Source organism: Grampus griseus (genome assembly GCF_964374135.1).
Source record: "Grampus griseus genome assembly, chromosome: 3".
Taxonomy (NCBI): domain Eukaryota; kingdom Metazoa; phylum Chordata; class Mammalia; order Artiodactyla; family Delphinidae; genus Grampus; species Grampus griseus.
The window spans coordinates 58,684,608-58,699,837 of record NC_139019.1 but is presented as its reverse complement, the minus strand read 5'-3'; the positions used below and the strand labels follow the sequence as shown (position 1 = coordinate 58,699,837).

The 15,230-nt window shown below is 37.4% G+C and overlaps 1 protein-coding gene across 1 annotated transcript in view; it reads left to right on the top strand.

Annotated features, from left to right (window-relative positions):
- ANKRD31 (ankyrin repeat domain 31) overlaps window positions 1-15,230 on the top strand; it is a gene marked incomplete at its 5' end in the record, with an annotated part of 130,763 nt that overhangs the window by 46,364 nt on the left and 69,169 nt on the right. Inside the window, 3 exons of the mRNA XM_082651880.1 lie at window positions 5,207-5,349; window positions 11,758-11,902; window positions 14,810-14,862. Of these exons, the coding sequence (XP_082508006.1) occupies window positions 5,207-5,349; window positions 11,758-11,902; window positions 14,810-14,862 (341 nt within the window). The remainder of the gene's footprint in view (window positions 1-5,206; window positions 5,350-11,757; window positions 11,903-14,809; window positions 14,863-15,230) is intronic.

Sequence of the window (15,230 nt, the reverse complement as noted above, 5' to 3'; positions counted from 1 at the left end):
GAGATAATAAAAGATCTGTTATAAAATGTACTCCATCTTTATTTACAAGGAGTGGTTTTACAACACAGAAGGAGTAAGCCTTAGGAGAAGGGAAATTCTTTGTTACATTTGATTTCTTTCTGGAATATGTAGCCCTTTATGTGGTCTAGAGTAGCTCTCTGCAGAATAAAGGTCCCTCTGGCTTTGCTGCTGCTGGGAATTTCTTTCAACCCTGGAACTGATACTGTTCATCACTGGGTCCTCCTTGCTTACTTAGGTCACACTTAAAGTAGCATTCATTTTCAGCCTCCCTCCCCAAAACCCCATCATTTACTATGAATTGCTCACATGTACTTTGTTTTCTTTGGGAATTTTCTGAAGTAAATTTAGTGTATGAGACTGGCTTTTTCTTGGAAGCCAGACAGTTGCTTTACATTTACCTTATCTTTTAGTCATTCTGAGCTCAGGGAAAACAAACATCTTTTGTTATGGTTATTTTCTCATTCCTGTAGCAGCCATTTCTGTCCCCTTTAGGAAACTAATTTTTATTGTAGTTTAAGCAAAACCTAAATAAGGAAAGGAAGTTTCCTAGAAGGAAAATCATCATCTGCATTCCAAAGTTAATAACTTTTGGATTTCTGATACTTCATTTTTCATCCCACCAAACCTAGACTGTGGCAAATAATCAAGTTAACCAGTGTACATTATCAGTAAGCAAATTTCCACTGGTTTACAGGTCCCAGAACCTAAATAGCAATTAGTTCACGCTTTTTATTGGAGACAGTACTTTGGGGGAAGAGCGTTTTTATATTATTTTTTAAAAAATAGATCTTAAATAGTTATCTTCCGAAAGTTCACGTTTATTTGAAAATTTTTATGAAATTATGAAAAATTTCAAACATACAGAAAAGTTGAAAGAATTGAACAGTGAACATCCGTATACCTAATTTCTAGATTCTCCATATTTGTTTTTGTTACATACTTATTGTACAGGGAAACACTCATGTGTTTCTCCTCTATTCACACCCAGATATGTGGGTTTTCCACACATTGAACAATTCTTCCACACCGGCTGGGTATCCTGCAATTCAATTCAATTCTGACACTAGACGTTGTTAGTGTAGACTCCACAGATTAAGACATCAGTCCCATGAGGCTGACCCCCACTTCAGATGCCAATCACAAGTAGGAGATCACCAGGTTACCCACAGGTTTCATTCACCTTGGCTACAAACTGGGGGTTACCATGACCCATTTCTTGGATTTGATCATTTCCTAGAACAGCTCATGGACTCAGGGAAACACTTAACTTATATTTACCAGTTTATTATATAATAAAGCATATGATTAAGGATACAGATGAAAAGCCAGCTGAAAAGGGTACATAAGGTGAGGTCTGGAAGGGTCCGAAACACAGGAAATTCTGTCTCCATGGAATTGGGGTGTGCTGTCCTCTCAGCATTCAGATGTGTTCACCAACCTGGATAAGCTCTCCAAACCCCATACTTTGGGGATTTTTATGGAGACTTCATCACATAGGCATGATGGATTATTAAATCCATTTCTAGCCCCTCTCTCCTTTCTGAAGAACAGAGGCAGACCTGAAAGTTCCAGCTTCTAATTATGACTTGGTCTTTCTGGTGACCAGCCTCATCTATGAGCCCACCAAAACTTGCCTCATTGGAACAAAATACACTTATATCTCCCAGGAAATTCCAAGGGATTTTAGGAGCTCTGAGACAGATTCTCCTATCATTCAGGAAATGACAAAGGTCTTGGAAATTCTGTATCAGGAACTAGGGTCAAAGACTATAAGGACGAAAGATCATCCTGCCACCCCTGTTTACAAGGGTTTTAGGAGCTCTGTGTTAGGAACCAGGGGGCAGAGGCCAGTATACATATTTTTTATTTTTTAAATTATTCTTTCAACTCCAACATGGCTTTCTCAAACAATTATTTCTTTATTATTTTTAAAAATTGAAGTTTAGTTGATTTACAGTATTATGTTAGTTTCAGGTATACAACATAGTGATGCAATATTTTTATATGTTATACTCCATTTAAAGTTAATACAAAATAATGGCTATATTTCCCAGTCCTGTACAATATTTCCATATTGCTTATGTATTTTGTACATAGTAGATTGTGTCTCAGTAGATTGTGTCTCTTAATTCCCTACCCCTTTCTTGCCCCTCCCCACTTCCCTCTATCCACTGGTAGCCATTAGTTTTTACTCTATATGTGTAAGTCTGTTTCTGTTTTGTTATATACATTTCTTTTTAATTTTTAGATTTCACACATGTCATAACATATAGTATTTGTCTTTCTCTGTCGTATTTCGCTAAGCATAGTACTCTCTAGGTCCATCCACATTGTTGCAAATGACAGATTCCATTCTTTTTTATGGCTGAATAATATTCCTGTGTGTGTGTGTGTGTGTGTGTGTGTGTGTGTGTGTGTGTACCACATCTTCTTTTTCTGTTCATCATTGTTGGGCACTTAAGTTGCTTCCAAATCTTGACTACTTGTAAATAATGCTGCTGTGAACGTTGGGGTGCATGTATCTTCAAATTAGTGTTTTCATTTTCTTCATATACATACCTAGCAGTAGAATTGCTGGATCATAAGGTAGTTCTGTTTTTTGGTTTTTGAGGAACTTCCATACAGTTTTCCATAGTGGCTGTACCAATTTACATTTCCACCAACAGTGTACAAGGGTTCTCTTTTCTCTGCTTCCTCACCAGCCTTTGTTATTTGCAGACTTTTTGATGATAGCCATTTTGACAGTTGTGAGGTGATATCTCATTGTGGTTTTGATTTTCATTTCTCTGATAATTTTTCATTTTGGGCATCTTTTCATGTGCCTGTTAGCCAGCTATATGTCTTCTTTGGAAAAATGTCTGTTCAGGTCTTCTGCCCATTTTTTGATTGGCCTGTTTGTTTTTTGATATTGAGTTGTATGAGCTGTTTATGTATTTTGGATATTAACCTCTTATTGGTCATATCATTGGCAAATGTTTTCTCCCATCCAGTACATTGTCTTTTTGTTTTGTTGATGGTTTCCTTTGCTGTGCAAAAGCTTTTCAGTTTAACTAGGTCCCATTCATTTATTTTTGCTTTTGTTTCCTTCATCTTAAGAGACAGATCCAAAAAAATATTGCTATGATTTATGTCAAAGTGTGTTCTGCCTATGTTTTCTTCTGGGAGTTTTCCCATCTTACATCTACATCTTCAATCCTTTTTGAGTTTATTTTTGTATATGGTGTAAGAAAATGTTCTAATTTCATTCTGACAACCTCTGCCTGTCTAATTGGGGTAATTAGTCGATTTTCATTTAATATGAATATTTGGATTTACTGCCATTTTACTTGTGTTTCTTGTGTCTTCATCTATTTGTTTTTGTCTTTGCATTATTTTGTAGTGATTACTGTAGGGATTACAATATACATTTTTAATATTTTATAGTCTTCTTAGAGTTAATATTGTAATACTTCATATAAAATGTAAGAACATCAAATACATCTCCCTTTTCCTTTTTTTTTTTAATAAATTTATTTATTTATTTTTGGCTACGTTGGGTCTTCGTTGCTGTGCGTGGTCTTTCTCTAGTTGCAGTGAGTGGGGGCTACTCTTCGTTGCTGTGTGCAGGCTTCTCATTGCAGTGGCTTCTCTTGTTGTGGAGCGTACAGGCACACGGGCTTCAGTAGTTGTCGCACTCAGGCTCAGTAATTGTGGCTCGCGGGCTCTAGAGCGCAGGCTCAGTAGTTGTGGCACATGGGCTTAGTTGCTCTGTGGCATGTGGGATCTTCCTGGCTCAGGGCTTGAACCCATGTCCCCTGCATTGGCAGGCGGATTCTTAACCACTGTGCCACCAGGGGAGCCCCTCCCTTATCCTTTATGTTATGTCTGTCGCATATATTACATGTATATACAGGATAAACTCCAAAACATAAAGTTATAATTTTTGCTTTAAGTAGCCTTGTGTATTTTAAGGAAATTTATAGGAAATAATTCTATTAACTATATATTTACCAGTTTTGGTGCTCTTCATTTCTTCCTCAAGGCTCTTTAATTAATACTATTGGAGAAACTCCTTCTGTAGACGTTCTTAACTGGAGTGTCCCCTCAAAGGGGACATTTGGTAGTTTCTGGAAACATTTTTAGTTTTTACAACTGGAATGGGCAGCAGGGTACTACTGGCATCTGATGGATTAAGACCAGGGATACTGCTAAACATCCTACAGTGCCCAGAACATTTAGCCCAAAATGTTAGTGCCAAGGTTGAGAAACTGGATTATGGAGAAGGTTCTGAAAATGTTATTGCCAAGGTTGAGAAACTCTGGTTTATGGAAGGAAAGAATGAAGCACACTTTAACTTGCAACTTTTTATGTTTTCTTATATCAATTGTATGATTTTTTGGAGTTTAGATATCTTTGACTTATACCATTAAATCTGGCTAGCAAAGGAAGAAGATATTTATTTGGATGACTGGTTTTCTTGGAGCAGTTTGTGGTATGTTTGTTGAATTTACTGTAACTAACTTTTTGCAAATAGGGAGAAAAGAAATATACAGTTGACCCATGAACAACGTGGGAGTTAAGGGTGCTAACCCTCTGTGTGGTCAAAAATCTGAGAATAAGTTACAGTTAGCCCTCCGTATCCATGGTTACTCCTTCAGCTAACCTCAGATTGTGTAGTACTGTAGTATTTACTGTTGGAAAAAAATCTGTGTATAAGGTAAACCTGCATAGTTCAAACCCACGTTGTTCATGAGTCGACTGTATACTTTTGAACTGACTTCTGCGTAGTCTTGCTGGCTGGGTGGGTTATTTTAATGGAAATACCTTGAGTTACAAATAAGGCTTTTCCCCCTCTTCTCTGCAGAAAAGTAGCCTACAACCAGCATTCTCTATGAGCTAATAATAATTACCCCCCCTTACAGCCTTTTTATTTGAGGGGGGCAAAAATAGTTTCAAATATTTTACTTACTTTCATATTTTTCCATATTAACACCAACAGAATTAGGGGTAGGAATTTTATTTGTCCATCAGATTTATTGAATCCACAAATAATACAGGTTGCTTTCATGGTGAGATTATCTTGTCTCATATAACCAAAATATTTTTAAAGCAACAACTTAGAATTAGAGTTCTTATTTTAAGGGCAAGCACAAACATTATTAAGATGCCAAGTATAAACAAACACCATTTCTTTTTTGTGTAACAGGTTGGACAGCACTTCATGAAGCTAGTGTAGGAGGATTTTATCAGACAGCAAGTGAACTATTAAAGGGTGGAGCAGATGTAAATATCAGAGGAATGTACCAGATCACTCCCCTACATGATGCTGTGATGAATGGACATTATAAGGTACTGTGATTCTTTTGTTTGCAGAGCAAACACTACATTCTGCAAGTATTAAAAACCTCTGGGACCAAGCAATAGAAAAACAGATAGGGATCCAGTTTCAGTTCATTCTGCTAATCAATACTCAGAATTCATAATAAAATTTTACTGTGTGATGGATCAGTTGTGCCTAATGTGGTAGATCCCATTTTACATGTTACTTTTAATAACTTCAGAATGCGTATTTTGGTTATACACAGTATTTTTTAAATTTCTTTAGACTCTTTTTGTATGGTTCTTTATAGGCTTTAGGAGAACATTTCCTTCTTAGAGTGTTACACAGTGATGTCCAGCCCTGATAGCAGGCTTACAGCTTTTTGTAGTCTAGTGTTACTTTCAGAGTCAGACTAAGACACGAGAACCTCCCAGGTTTTAATGATCAGCCAGTACACACCAGCACAGAGGTACCAGTGGTTATAGTATCAAAATACTATAATCCTATACAAGTTGGTTAATAGTAGCTTCAATAATGGTAATATTAATTAAGATTATGAATTCCAGCACACTTGCTTTATCATATATGTTCTGAGCTTCCTAGACATTTTTCTGGTCCAGGAACTGCCTTGGTCTGAGGCACTTGTAAAAATAGCTTATTATTTATTTCAAGTATTGGAAGTTGCCTCTGGGTTTAAAACCTCTAGGGTAGGAAAGGGGGCTAATCAACAAGGCTCAGGAAAATCTGTTCAGTGTTCCTCAGAAGAAATGCCTACCACAGGTAAAGCTGGGGAAGGCTGCCAGGAACCATGGGCGTAGACAAATAGGACATATCCCTTCCTAGTTTGGAGGGTTTAGGTGGTTTTGCTTTTTTTGGATAATGTATCACCTGATGGTAAGTGGTCATTCCTGCACATTTTGTAGAGGGCTTGGGGGAGAAAATTCTGCCTTGGACCTAATTTAATGGCCAGAAGAATGCTAGAACAAGTGATGGTGTGAGCCCTCTCTCTGTCTTTTATCTGCTCTTTAAAACTGGCCTCTAGCAGAGAAACCTCATGCCAAAGCATTTCTTCTCTCTCTCCATGGCCCATCCGCTCTCCGACTTGCCAGGGCTCACCTGTCCTGGTCAAGAATCTTTTCTCTCTTTGGGTAATATGAGCCGTGGGTGATTTATACCTTTTTTTCTTTTCTTTCTCAGTTCTTCCTTTGCCCCTCCTGATAACTTGGCTCCAATTAACTTCTGCCTCACAGGCTATAACTGGCAGTCTTCTTTCTGGCCTTTGCAGATATGTAGCCTTCTCTTGTACCCTTAGTGAAGTAAAAGGGACCAAAGACACAGGCCTCTAACTCCTGAAGTATCTTGTGGTATATAAATATTTGAGATGTTGAATTGGAGGTTCATTGACAGTGTTGCTGGGATTCACAGATATTGAAAAGATATCCCCCACACATGGTGATTATGCATTCCATTTGTGTCTGGAGTGAGCTTTCTTATAAAGTTTGATTGTATATTCTATTACACTTTAAAAAGTCATACCACATCAACAGGCTGGAGCATGGATGGTGTTTTGTTGTTGTTGGGAGTATTTTTTTAAAATCCCAGACATCATACCATTTTATCCATAAATACTTGTACCTGCATCTCTAACAGATAAGGACATTTTTTTCCACACCCACATTTTTTATCATCTTACCTTATAAAAATTAAAATTTTAAATACCACTTAATAATATCTAGTCCATATTTAAATTTCCCCAAATTATCTAAAAATGTTTTTTATTACAAGTTTTTGTTTGAATCCTGATCTATCAATGTCTGTACTTTACATGTGTTTGTTATGTCTCTTAAGTGTGTGTGGTTTTTTTAAAGGTTTATTATTTATTTATTTATTTATTTTATTTTTGGCTGCGTCGGGTCTTAGTTGTGGCACACTGGATCTTCATTGAGGCATGCGGGATTTTTCGTTGTGGCGCGCGGGCTCTTTGTTATAGTGCTCGGGCTTCTCTCTAGTTGTGGCATGCGAGTTTTCTCTTCTCTAATTGTAGTGCCCAGGCTCCAGAGTGTGTGGGCTCTGTAGTTTGCAGCACGTGGGCTCTAGTTGAGGCGCAGGAGCTTAGTAGTTGTGGCATGCAGGCTTAGTTGACCTGCGGCATGCGGGATCTTAGTTCCCTGACTAGGGATTGAACCTGCGTCCCCTGCATTGGGAGGTGGATTCTCTACCACTGGACCACCAGAGAAGTCCCTCTTAAGTATGTTTTAATCTATAACAGTTCTTCCTATATTTTCTTTTGTGTGTGTCTTCTAGAACCTGGGTCATTTGTCTTATAGAATTTCCTAAATTCTGGATTTGACTGACTTTATGTTTCTTCCCATATTTTCTCTAAATGGTGTTTTAATGTAAAAACTATCAGAGACCACAATCTGGGTGCTATGTGTGCTCATTGCTATTGGATGTCATTGTTTTTAGGCATTTTCAGTGAAATGTATACTTTTAGAAAGAAAAACAAATCATGAGTTCTTACTGATATTTCCATTTCAGACTTAATATTCATAATAACTTTGATTTTATACTTGTATCTCTTTTTCTCTTATGCTAAACATTTGTTTCTTAATACATTAATTTCTTTATCGTACAGCATACTTAACAGTATTACTATTAGTGTATTATTATTATGAATATTAACAATATTATTATTAACAATGGAACTACTAATGAAGTGCTTTTTTTACAGTTCTTTTTGTTTTGTTTATATTCCATTAGGGATGTGCGGTAAAAATACTGTCTTTTCCAGTACTTGAAAGAATTTTATTCTCTGTTCTGTTGGCTTCTTATGCAAGGAAGTTGTTGGAAGGCAGAGATATGGAATAATATCCTCCAAACTGAAAAGGAACTTTGAGACTGGAAAACAAAGCAGGCAATTCCATAAAGTGCAATTGTGAAGTTTATTGTGGGTAGCTTACATACTGGCAGGATTGGGCAGACACAATCCAGAGGCATTCACAGCTGTGCTTCTCACCACTGAAAGGAGCACAGGGAGATTTAAAGTGGCCAAAGCTAACAACAGGATCTGACTACCAAATGAGAAGCATGTCCACACTAACTGGAACTGGAGATTTTTCCTCCCCCTGGGGGGTCTCATGACCATTAAGCATCTGTGTCAACAGAAGACACTCTTCCAGTTTTCTGTCAGCAAGGGTAAAAGTTCACAGGGAATTTATCTGGCTTGGGCACATTCCTTGTGAGTAGGCTAAAGCTTAACCATGCAGAAAGGGGAGGGGTAGGACTTCAGACCTAAGATAGAGCTGACAAAATGGAGTCAGTGTGGTTCAGCCACACAGAAGTCAGCTGATTCTAGAGGGAGGAAAGCACTAGAGTCAATAATATGATTAAAGGTGAAAAGCCACGGGCAAGCTTTAAGTAGCAGTGTATTTCCTTATGGGGCCTACTGTTTGATGAACTAAATAAGTGGGGATTGTGAGGCCAGCCACTTACTGAAATTGCTCTGCTTGTTCCAGTTAAGAACATGTGGTAATCTTAAAGTATGTCCACAAATTCTTTAACAGTCCTCCCTTCGAAAGGTGGATCCTGATTCCTCTCCTCAGGAGGGTAGGCTGGAGTTTCAGTGAGTTGCTTCTAACAAACACAGTGTGGCAGGAGTGACACAGTACATGACTTCTAAGACTAGGTTGAAAACTGTTGCGGCTTCTTCCTTGTTCTCTCACTCACTTGTTCAGCAACACTGGGAGAAGCCAGATGTCATTTCGTGCAGCCACTCAAGCAGCTCCATGGAGAGGTTCACGTGGCAGTGGACAAAGGCCTCCTGCCCACAGCCATGTGAGTGAGCCATCTTAGAAACAGATCCTCCAATCCCAGGCAAACTTTTGTTTATTTTTTAATTTTTAAATTTTTAAAAATAAATTTATTTTATTTATTTATATTTGGCCGCGTTGGGTCTTCATTGTTGCATGTGGGCTTTCTCTACTTGCGGCGAGCAGGGGCTACTCTTCGTTGCGGTGCACGGGCTTCTCATTGCAGTGGCTTCTCTTGTTGCGGAGCATGGGCTCTAGGCATGTGGGCTCAGCAGTTGTGGCACGTGGGCTCAGTAGTTGTGGTTCGCGGGCTCTAGAGTGCAGGCTCAGTAGTTGTGCCTCACGGGCTTAGTTGCTCCGCGGCATGTGGGATATTCCCGGACCAGGGCTTGAACCGTGTCCCCTGCCTTGGCAGGTGGATTCTTAACTACTGCACCACCAGGGAAGTCCCCAGGCAAGCTTTTAGGTGATTGTATCTCCAGCCAACATTTTGACTGTAACCTCATGAGAGACCCTGAGGCAGAACCATCCACTTGTGACCACTCCCAAATTCCTGACCCACAGAAACTATGAGATTATAAATATTTATTATTGTTTTAAGCTACTAAGTTTTGGGGTAACTTGTTAGGTAGCAACAGATAACTAATACAGAACCTAAATGCAGATTTAAAATAGGGGTAAAAAACGTAGTGGAAATAACTGATTTACGGCCATTTGGTAAGAAGAGAGTTTTTTAAAGAGGATATATTAGTTAGGCTTCAGAATTCCTGATACCAAGCTATAGAGAGAATTGGTAAATGTGCATAGTTGGTGACGCAGAGTATCCAGAGTCTAAAACAGAGACTGCCAAAGTAATGTATTCACTCGCTTGGGATCACCAACCCAGATTTCCAGAAAAGTGAAGCTCTAGCCCTTGCCTTTTCCCTTCCTCCCATCTTCTTTCTCATGCTTGTTGATCCTGAGTTACTTTCATACTGCATGGCTTATTATTTGACATAAAACCCCCAGAGATAAGCAACACAGCTCCTTTGGCAACCCACTTATGAAACTACTTTTCCTGAAAAAAAGTGGTACACTCTCTATTCGTATTACTAAACAAAATGTGAAGCTCCAGGAATATGAATTATAAATTTAATTGTATCTACTGTTACTTTCAATCGCCCTATCTAGCATTAAACTCCCACAGTAAAGCCATTTGAAAAGCAGAATCAAGTTGCTGAGAGTCTTAATAATTTTTAAAAGATTTGGCTCATATTCTCCCTGTGTGTGGTGGGGCATTTTTCTCTCCTAGAATGCTTTCTTATAAAAGGAAAAATGTATATATCTTTAATCTTCAGATGCATAAAATTTTCAGAAATTCAGATCCTTTCTCTCATTCCAGACATTAACAGAGAAATCTAGGCTTCATTTAGTATGTTATTTAAAGCCTGTTACCCACATCCTCCTTGGTCAACATTCATTCTTTTATTAAACAACATTTATTAAATATATACTCTATGCCAGATACTGAAATAGACACTGGGAATATAAAGATGATTAAGACATATATCTGTTGCAAAAACTTGGAAGCAACTTAAACGTGCATCTGTAGGGTACTGGTTAAGTAAATTATAGTACATTCATATAGTACATTCAAAAGTAAACTATTACTCAGCTGCTAAAAAGAATGATGAAGTTCAATCCATACTGATTTGGAACAATCTTCAAAGTCTGTTGCAGGGTGGGGTGGGCAGGAATGTATATAGTATATGACCACTTGTGTAAGAAAAAATGTATGTACACAGTTATGATTCGTACATATATACCTGTTGGACTAGACTAACTCTGGAAAAGTTCAGAAGAAACTGTAACCAGAGCTGACTTAGAAAAAATAATTAGATGACTAGAGGACAAGGGTTGAGGAGGGAAACTTATTTTTCGTTGTCTACTTCTCTGAGCCTTCTGTATTTTGAACCGTATTTATTAATTTCCTATTCAAAAATAATAAATTAATTTTAAAAGAAAACAGAGTCCTACCCTCAAAAAACTTGGAGTACAGGAGAGAGAAATATATAAGAAGTAAGTATAATATACAGCATATTGGACATAAAATATGTACATAAAAGTAGGAAGAGGTCATTTTTCTCTAGGGGATCAGTGGGTGAGGAGGTCAGGGAGAGCTTCATAGAGGAGGTTACTCGAGGAGCAGTAACAGATTAAAGATTTACCTGTTTCTCTCTGATACCGAGGGGGAGCTGCAGCAACACAGGTCTATACAGAAGACATAGCTATTTCCTGGAACCTGTTAAAATTACATTTACTACTACAGAATGTAATCCTAATTCCTGGTATATCTGCTAGCTCCATTTCATCAGCAACTGAACCACAAACATTTCTGCCCCTCCCTCCATTCCTCCTTTCCTCCCTCTTCCTTACTTCCTCTCTCCTTTTTTTTTTTTTGTAAGAGAAGGCATATTTATATTAATAAATTATTATTCAGTAGCAGTTACATTAATTTTTGGTTTGGGGCAGTAATGTTACAGGAAACATTGTTGAAAGAAATATTTAATGTTGCTTAGAGTTGTATGCTGGCACACATTTATAATAATACACCTTTTGTCTGGGCTCCCTCACAAAATCTTCCTCTAGGTGGCACAGTTACTTCTTTTGAATGGAGCAGATCCTTTATTTAGAAATGACAGTGGAAAGTGTGCTTTGGATGAAGCCAAAGACTCATGTATGAAGCGTCTCCTTGAGAGATATGTTCCTAAACATCAAAAGCATCTTATATCAGGTAAAACTGAACTTCCCTGTTATATCTGTTCATCATGTCAGTAGAGAGTTGTAGAAATCAAACTTGGAATTATAGAAATTAAATTGGTTTTCCTCATAAATTTTGAGAAAATCCATCCTTTGGTGTCCTTGCTCCATTCCTTTAGTTGAGCACACTGACTTGTTTGCAAATGCACCAAATGGAAGAACTCTAAAAGAACAAAGAAAGATAGTATTAAATGTACTTTCCCCCAGGATATGTATTGGAAACAGTTAAGAAAACTTTTGTAAAGTTCTGGGTCTTTTCCCCATAATCCGTTGTCTGAATAACATGGGTGATGTAACTTATATTTGGCTTTATCATTTTCCATGAATATGGCCAGGATTGTTTACTTTCATTCCTTAAGAATATTTTCTTATGGCTGTACTTTTGCCTTGTCATTCATCATTGCACTAAGTTGAACTACAAAAGAACTTGACCTGCAGTTTCAAGAAGATTATATAAGAACTGTTTATTTTTTTTATTGACGTATAATTGATTTATAATATTGTACTAGTTTCAGGTATATAATGTAGTGATTCAGTATTTTTATAGATCATACTCCATTTAAAGTTATTACAAAATGGTGGTTATATTCCCTGTGCTGTACAATATATCCTTGTTGCTTATTTATTTTATACCTAGTAGTTTGTATCTCTTAATTCCAAAACGCTATTTTGCCCCTCCCCTTTCCCTCTCCCCACTGGCAACCGTTACTTTGTTCTCTATATCAGTGAGTCTGTTTCTGTTTATACATTGGTTTGTTATATACATTGGTTTGTTTTATTTTTTTAGATTCTATATATGTGATAACAGCGTATTTGTCTTTCTCTGACTTATCTCACCAAGAATAATACCCTCTAGGTATCCATGCTGTTGCAAATGGCAGCATTTCATTCTTTTTTATGGTTGAGTAATATTCCATTGTATATATATAATACTGTATCTTCTTTATCCATTCACTTGCTATGGACAGTTAGGTTGCTTCCATGTCTTGGCTATTGTAAATAGTAGTGCTGCTATGAACATTAGGGTGTGTGTATCTTTTTGAATTAGTGTTTTCATTTTCTTTGGATATATACCCAGCAGTGGAATTGCTGGATCATATGGTAGTTCTACTTTTAGTTTTTTGAGAAACCTCCATACTGTTTTCCATAGTGGCTTTAACAGTTTGCATTCCCACCAACTGTATACAAGGGCTCCTTTTTCTACAAATCCTTAACAATCTTTGTTATCTGTAGACTTTTTTTTTTTTTTTTTTTGCGGTATGCGGGCCTCCCATCGTTGTGGCCTCTCCCGTTGTGGAGCACAGGCTCCGGACGCACAGGCTCAGCGGCCATGGCTAACGGGCACAGCCGCTTCGCGGCATGTGTAATCTTCCTGGACCGGGGCACGAACCCGCGTCTCCTGCATCGGCAGGCGGACTCTCAACCACTGTGCCACCAGCGAAGCCCTTTCTGTGTTATCTTGTTTGGAAAAATATCTTTCAGGTCTTCTGTCCATTTTTTTGATTGGATTTTTTTTTATATATTGGGTTGTATGAGCTGTTTATAAATTTTGGATATTAACCCCTTATTGGTCGTATCTTATACAAATATTTTCTCCCATTCAGTACGTCATCTTTTTGTTTTGTCAATGGTTTCCTCTTCTGTGTAAAAGCTTTTCAGTTTTATGAGGTCCCATTTGTTTATTTTTTGTTTCCCTTGCCTTAGGAAACAAATCTCAAACAATATTAGTATGATTTATGTCAGAGTGTTCTGCCTGTGTTCTCTTTTAGGAGTTTTATGGTTTCTGGTCTTACATTTATGTCTTTAATCCATTTGAGTTTATTTTTGTATGTGGTGTGAGAAAATGTTCTAATTTCATTCTTTTACATTTGGCTGTCCAGTTTTACCACTTATTGAAGGCACCCTTTGTTGAAGAGACTTTCTTTTCTCCATTGTATGTTTTTGCCTCCTTTGTCATAGACTAATTGAAGATAGGTGTGTTGGTTTACTTCTGGACTCTCTATTCTGTTCCATTGATCTATGTGTCTGTTTTTGTGCCATTACTGTGCTATTTTGACTACTGTAGTATTGTATAGTCTGAAATAGAGAGCACGATACCTCCAGCTCTGTTCAGCTTTCTCTAAATTGCTTTGGCAGTTCAGGGTCTTTTGTGGTTCCATATAAATTTTGGGATTATTTGTTCTAGTTCTGTGAAAAATGTTGTGGCTATTTTGATAGGGATTGCTTTGGGTAGTATGGAAATTTTAACAGTACTCTTCCAGTCCAAGAACACAGTATATCTTCCCATGGCTTTGTATCATCTTCAGTTTCTTTCATCAGTGTTTTATAGTTTTCAGAGTATAGGTCTTTCACCTCTTTGGTTAAGTTTATTCCTAGGTATTTTATTCTTTTTGATGAGATTGTAAATGTAAATGGGATTTTTTTCTTGCTTTCTCTTTCTGATAGTTCACTATTAGTATATAGAAAAGCAACAGATTTCTGTATATTACTTATGTATCCTGCAACTTTATTAAGCAGACATATTAGAAAATGATGATAATACAATTAATTATGGAAGAATTTTTTGCCTTACAAAACCTTGCACACAGTTGCATATCTGAGTATAACTGTGGGGAATATAAAAATACTGAGTTCAGTGCCCATCTTTAACATAATTTTGTTGGGTCTGTTTTGCTTTTCCTAGAGAAATGTTTTCAGCTTTCTCAATAAATATGGAAATTATAAATTATGGAATATTATATGTGTCAATTTTAATAGAAAGTGTTTGCATAATTTCACTTTTTCCACTTGGTTTTCTCATGGCAAAGGAGTTTTGGTTTTAGAAGTCTAGAGTCTGACTACTGGAGGCTCTTTTCTTTGATTTTTCTCTTTTTGCTTACAGCGCAGACAAATAGCACTGACCCTTCAGACTTAGAGGATGAACACCACCACAAGGTATATCTCTGTTCAACAATAAACATTTTTATAGAGCACACCTGCTGGTTATTTTATAGATCATCAGAGGGGAAAGAAAGACTACTGAAGCATTCACCAGGAACAGTGACTTCACCTTTGCTTTTAAGACACTTTGGAATAATTACATAAGAATCAGAAGGTTCTGGCCTGTTAGTTTGGGAAGCAGTTGAGTAAATAAAGCATATGTGGGCACACTAATGTATTGGTAGCCATTTCCATTTCCTTTCTCCTCTTTACGGAGCCATGAGGGTTATCAACAATGTCAAATTTCCTCTGGCCTGAGCACAGTTTAAGAGTCAAAGGTGTCGATCCATCCCTTCAAACTTCATGTGGTGGGCAGTTACTTT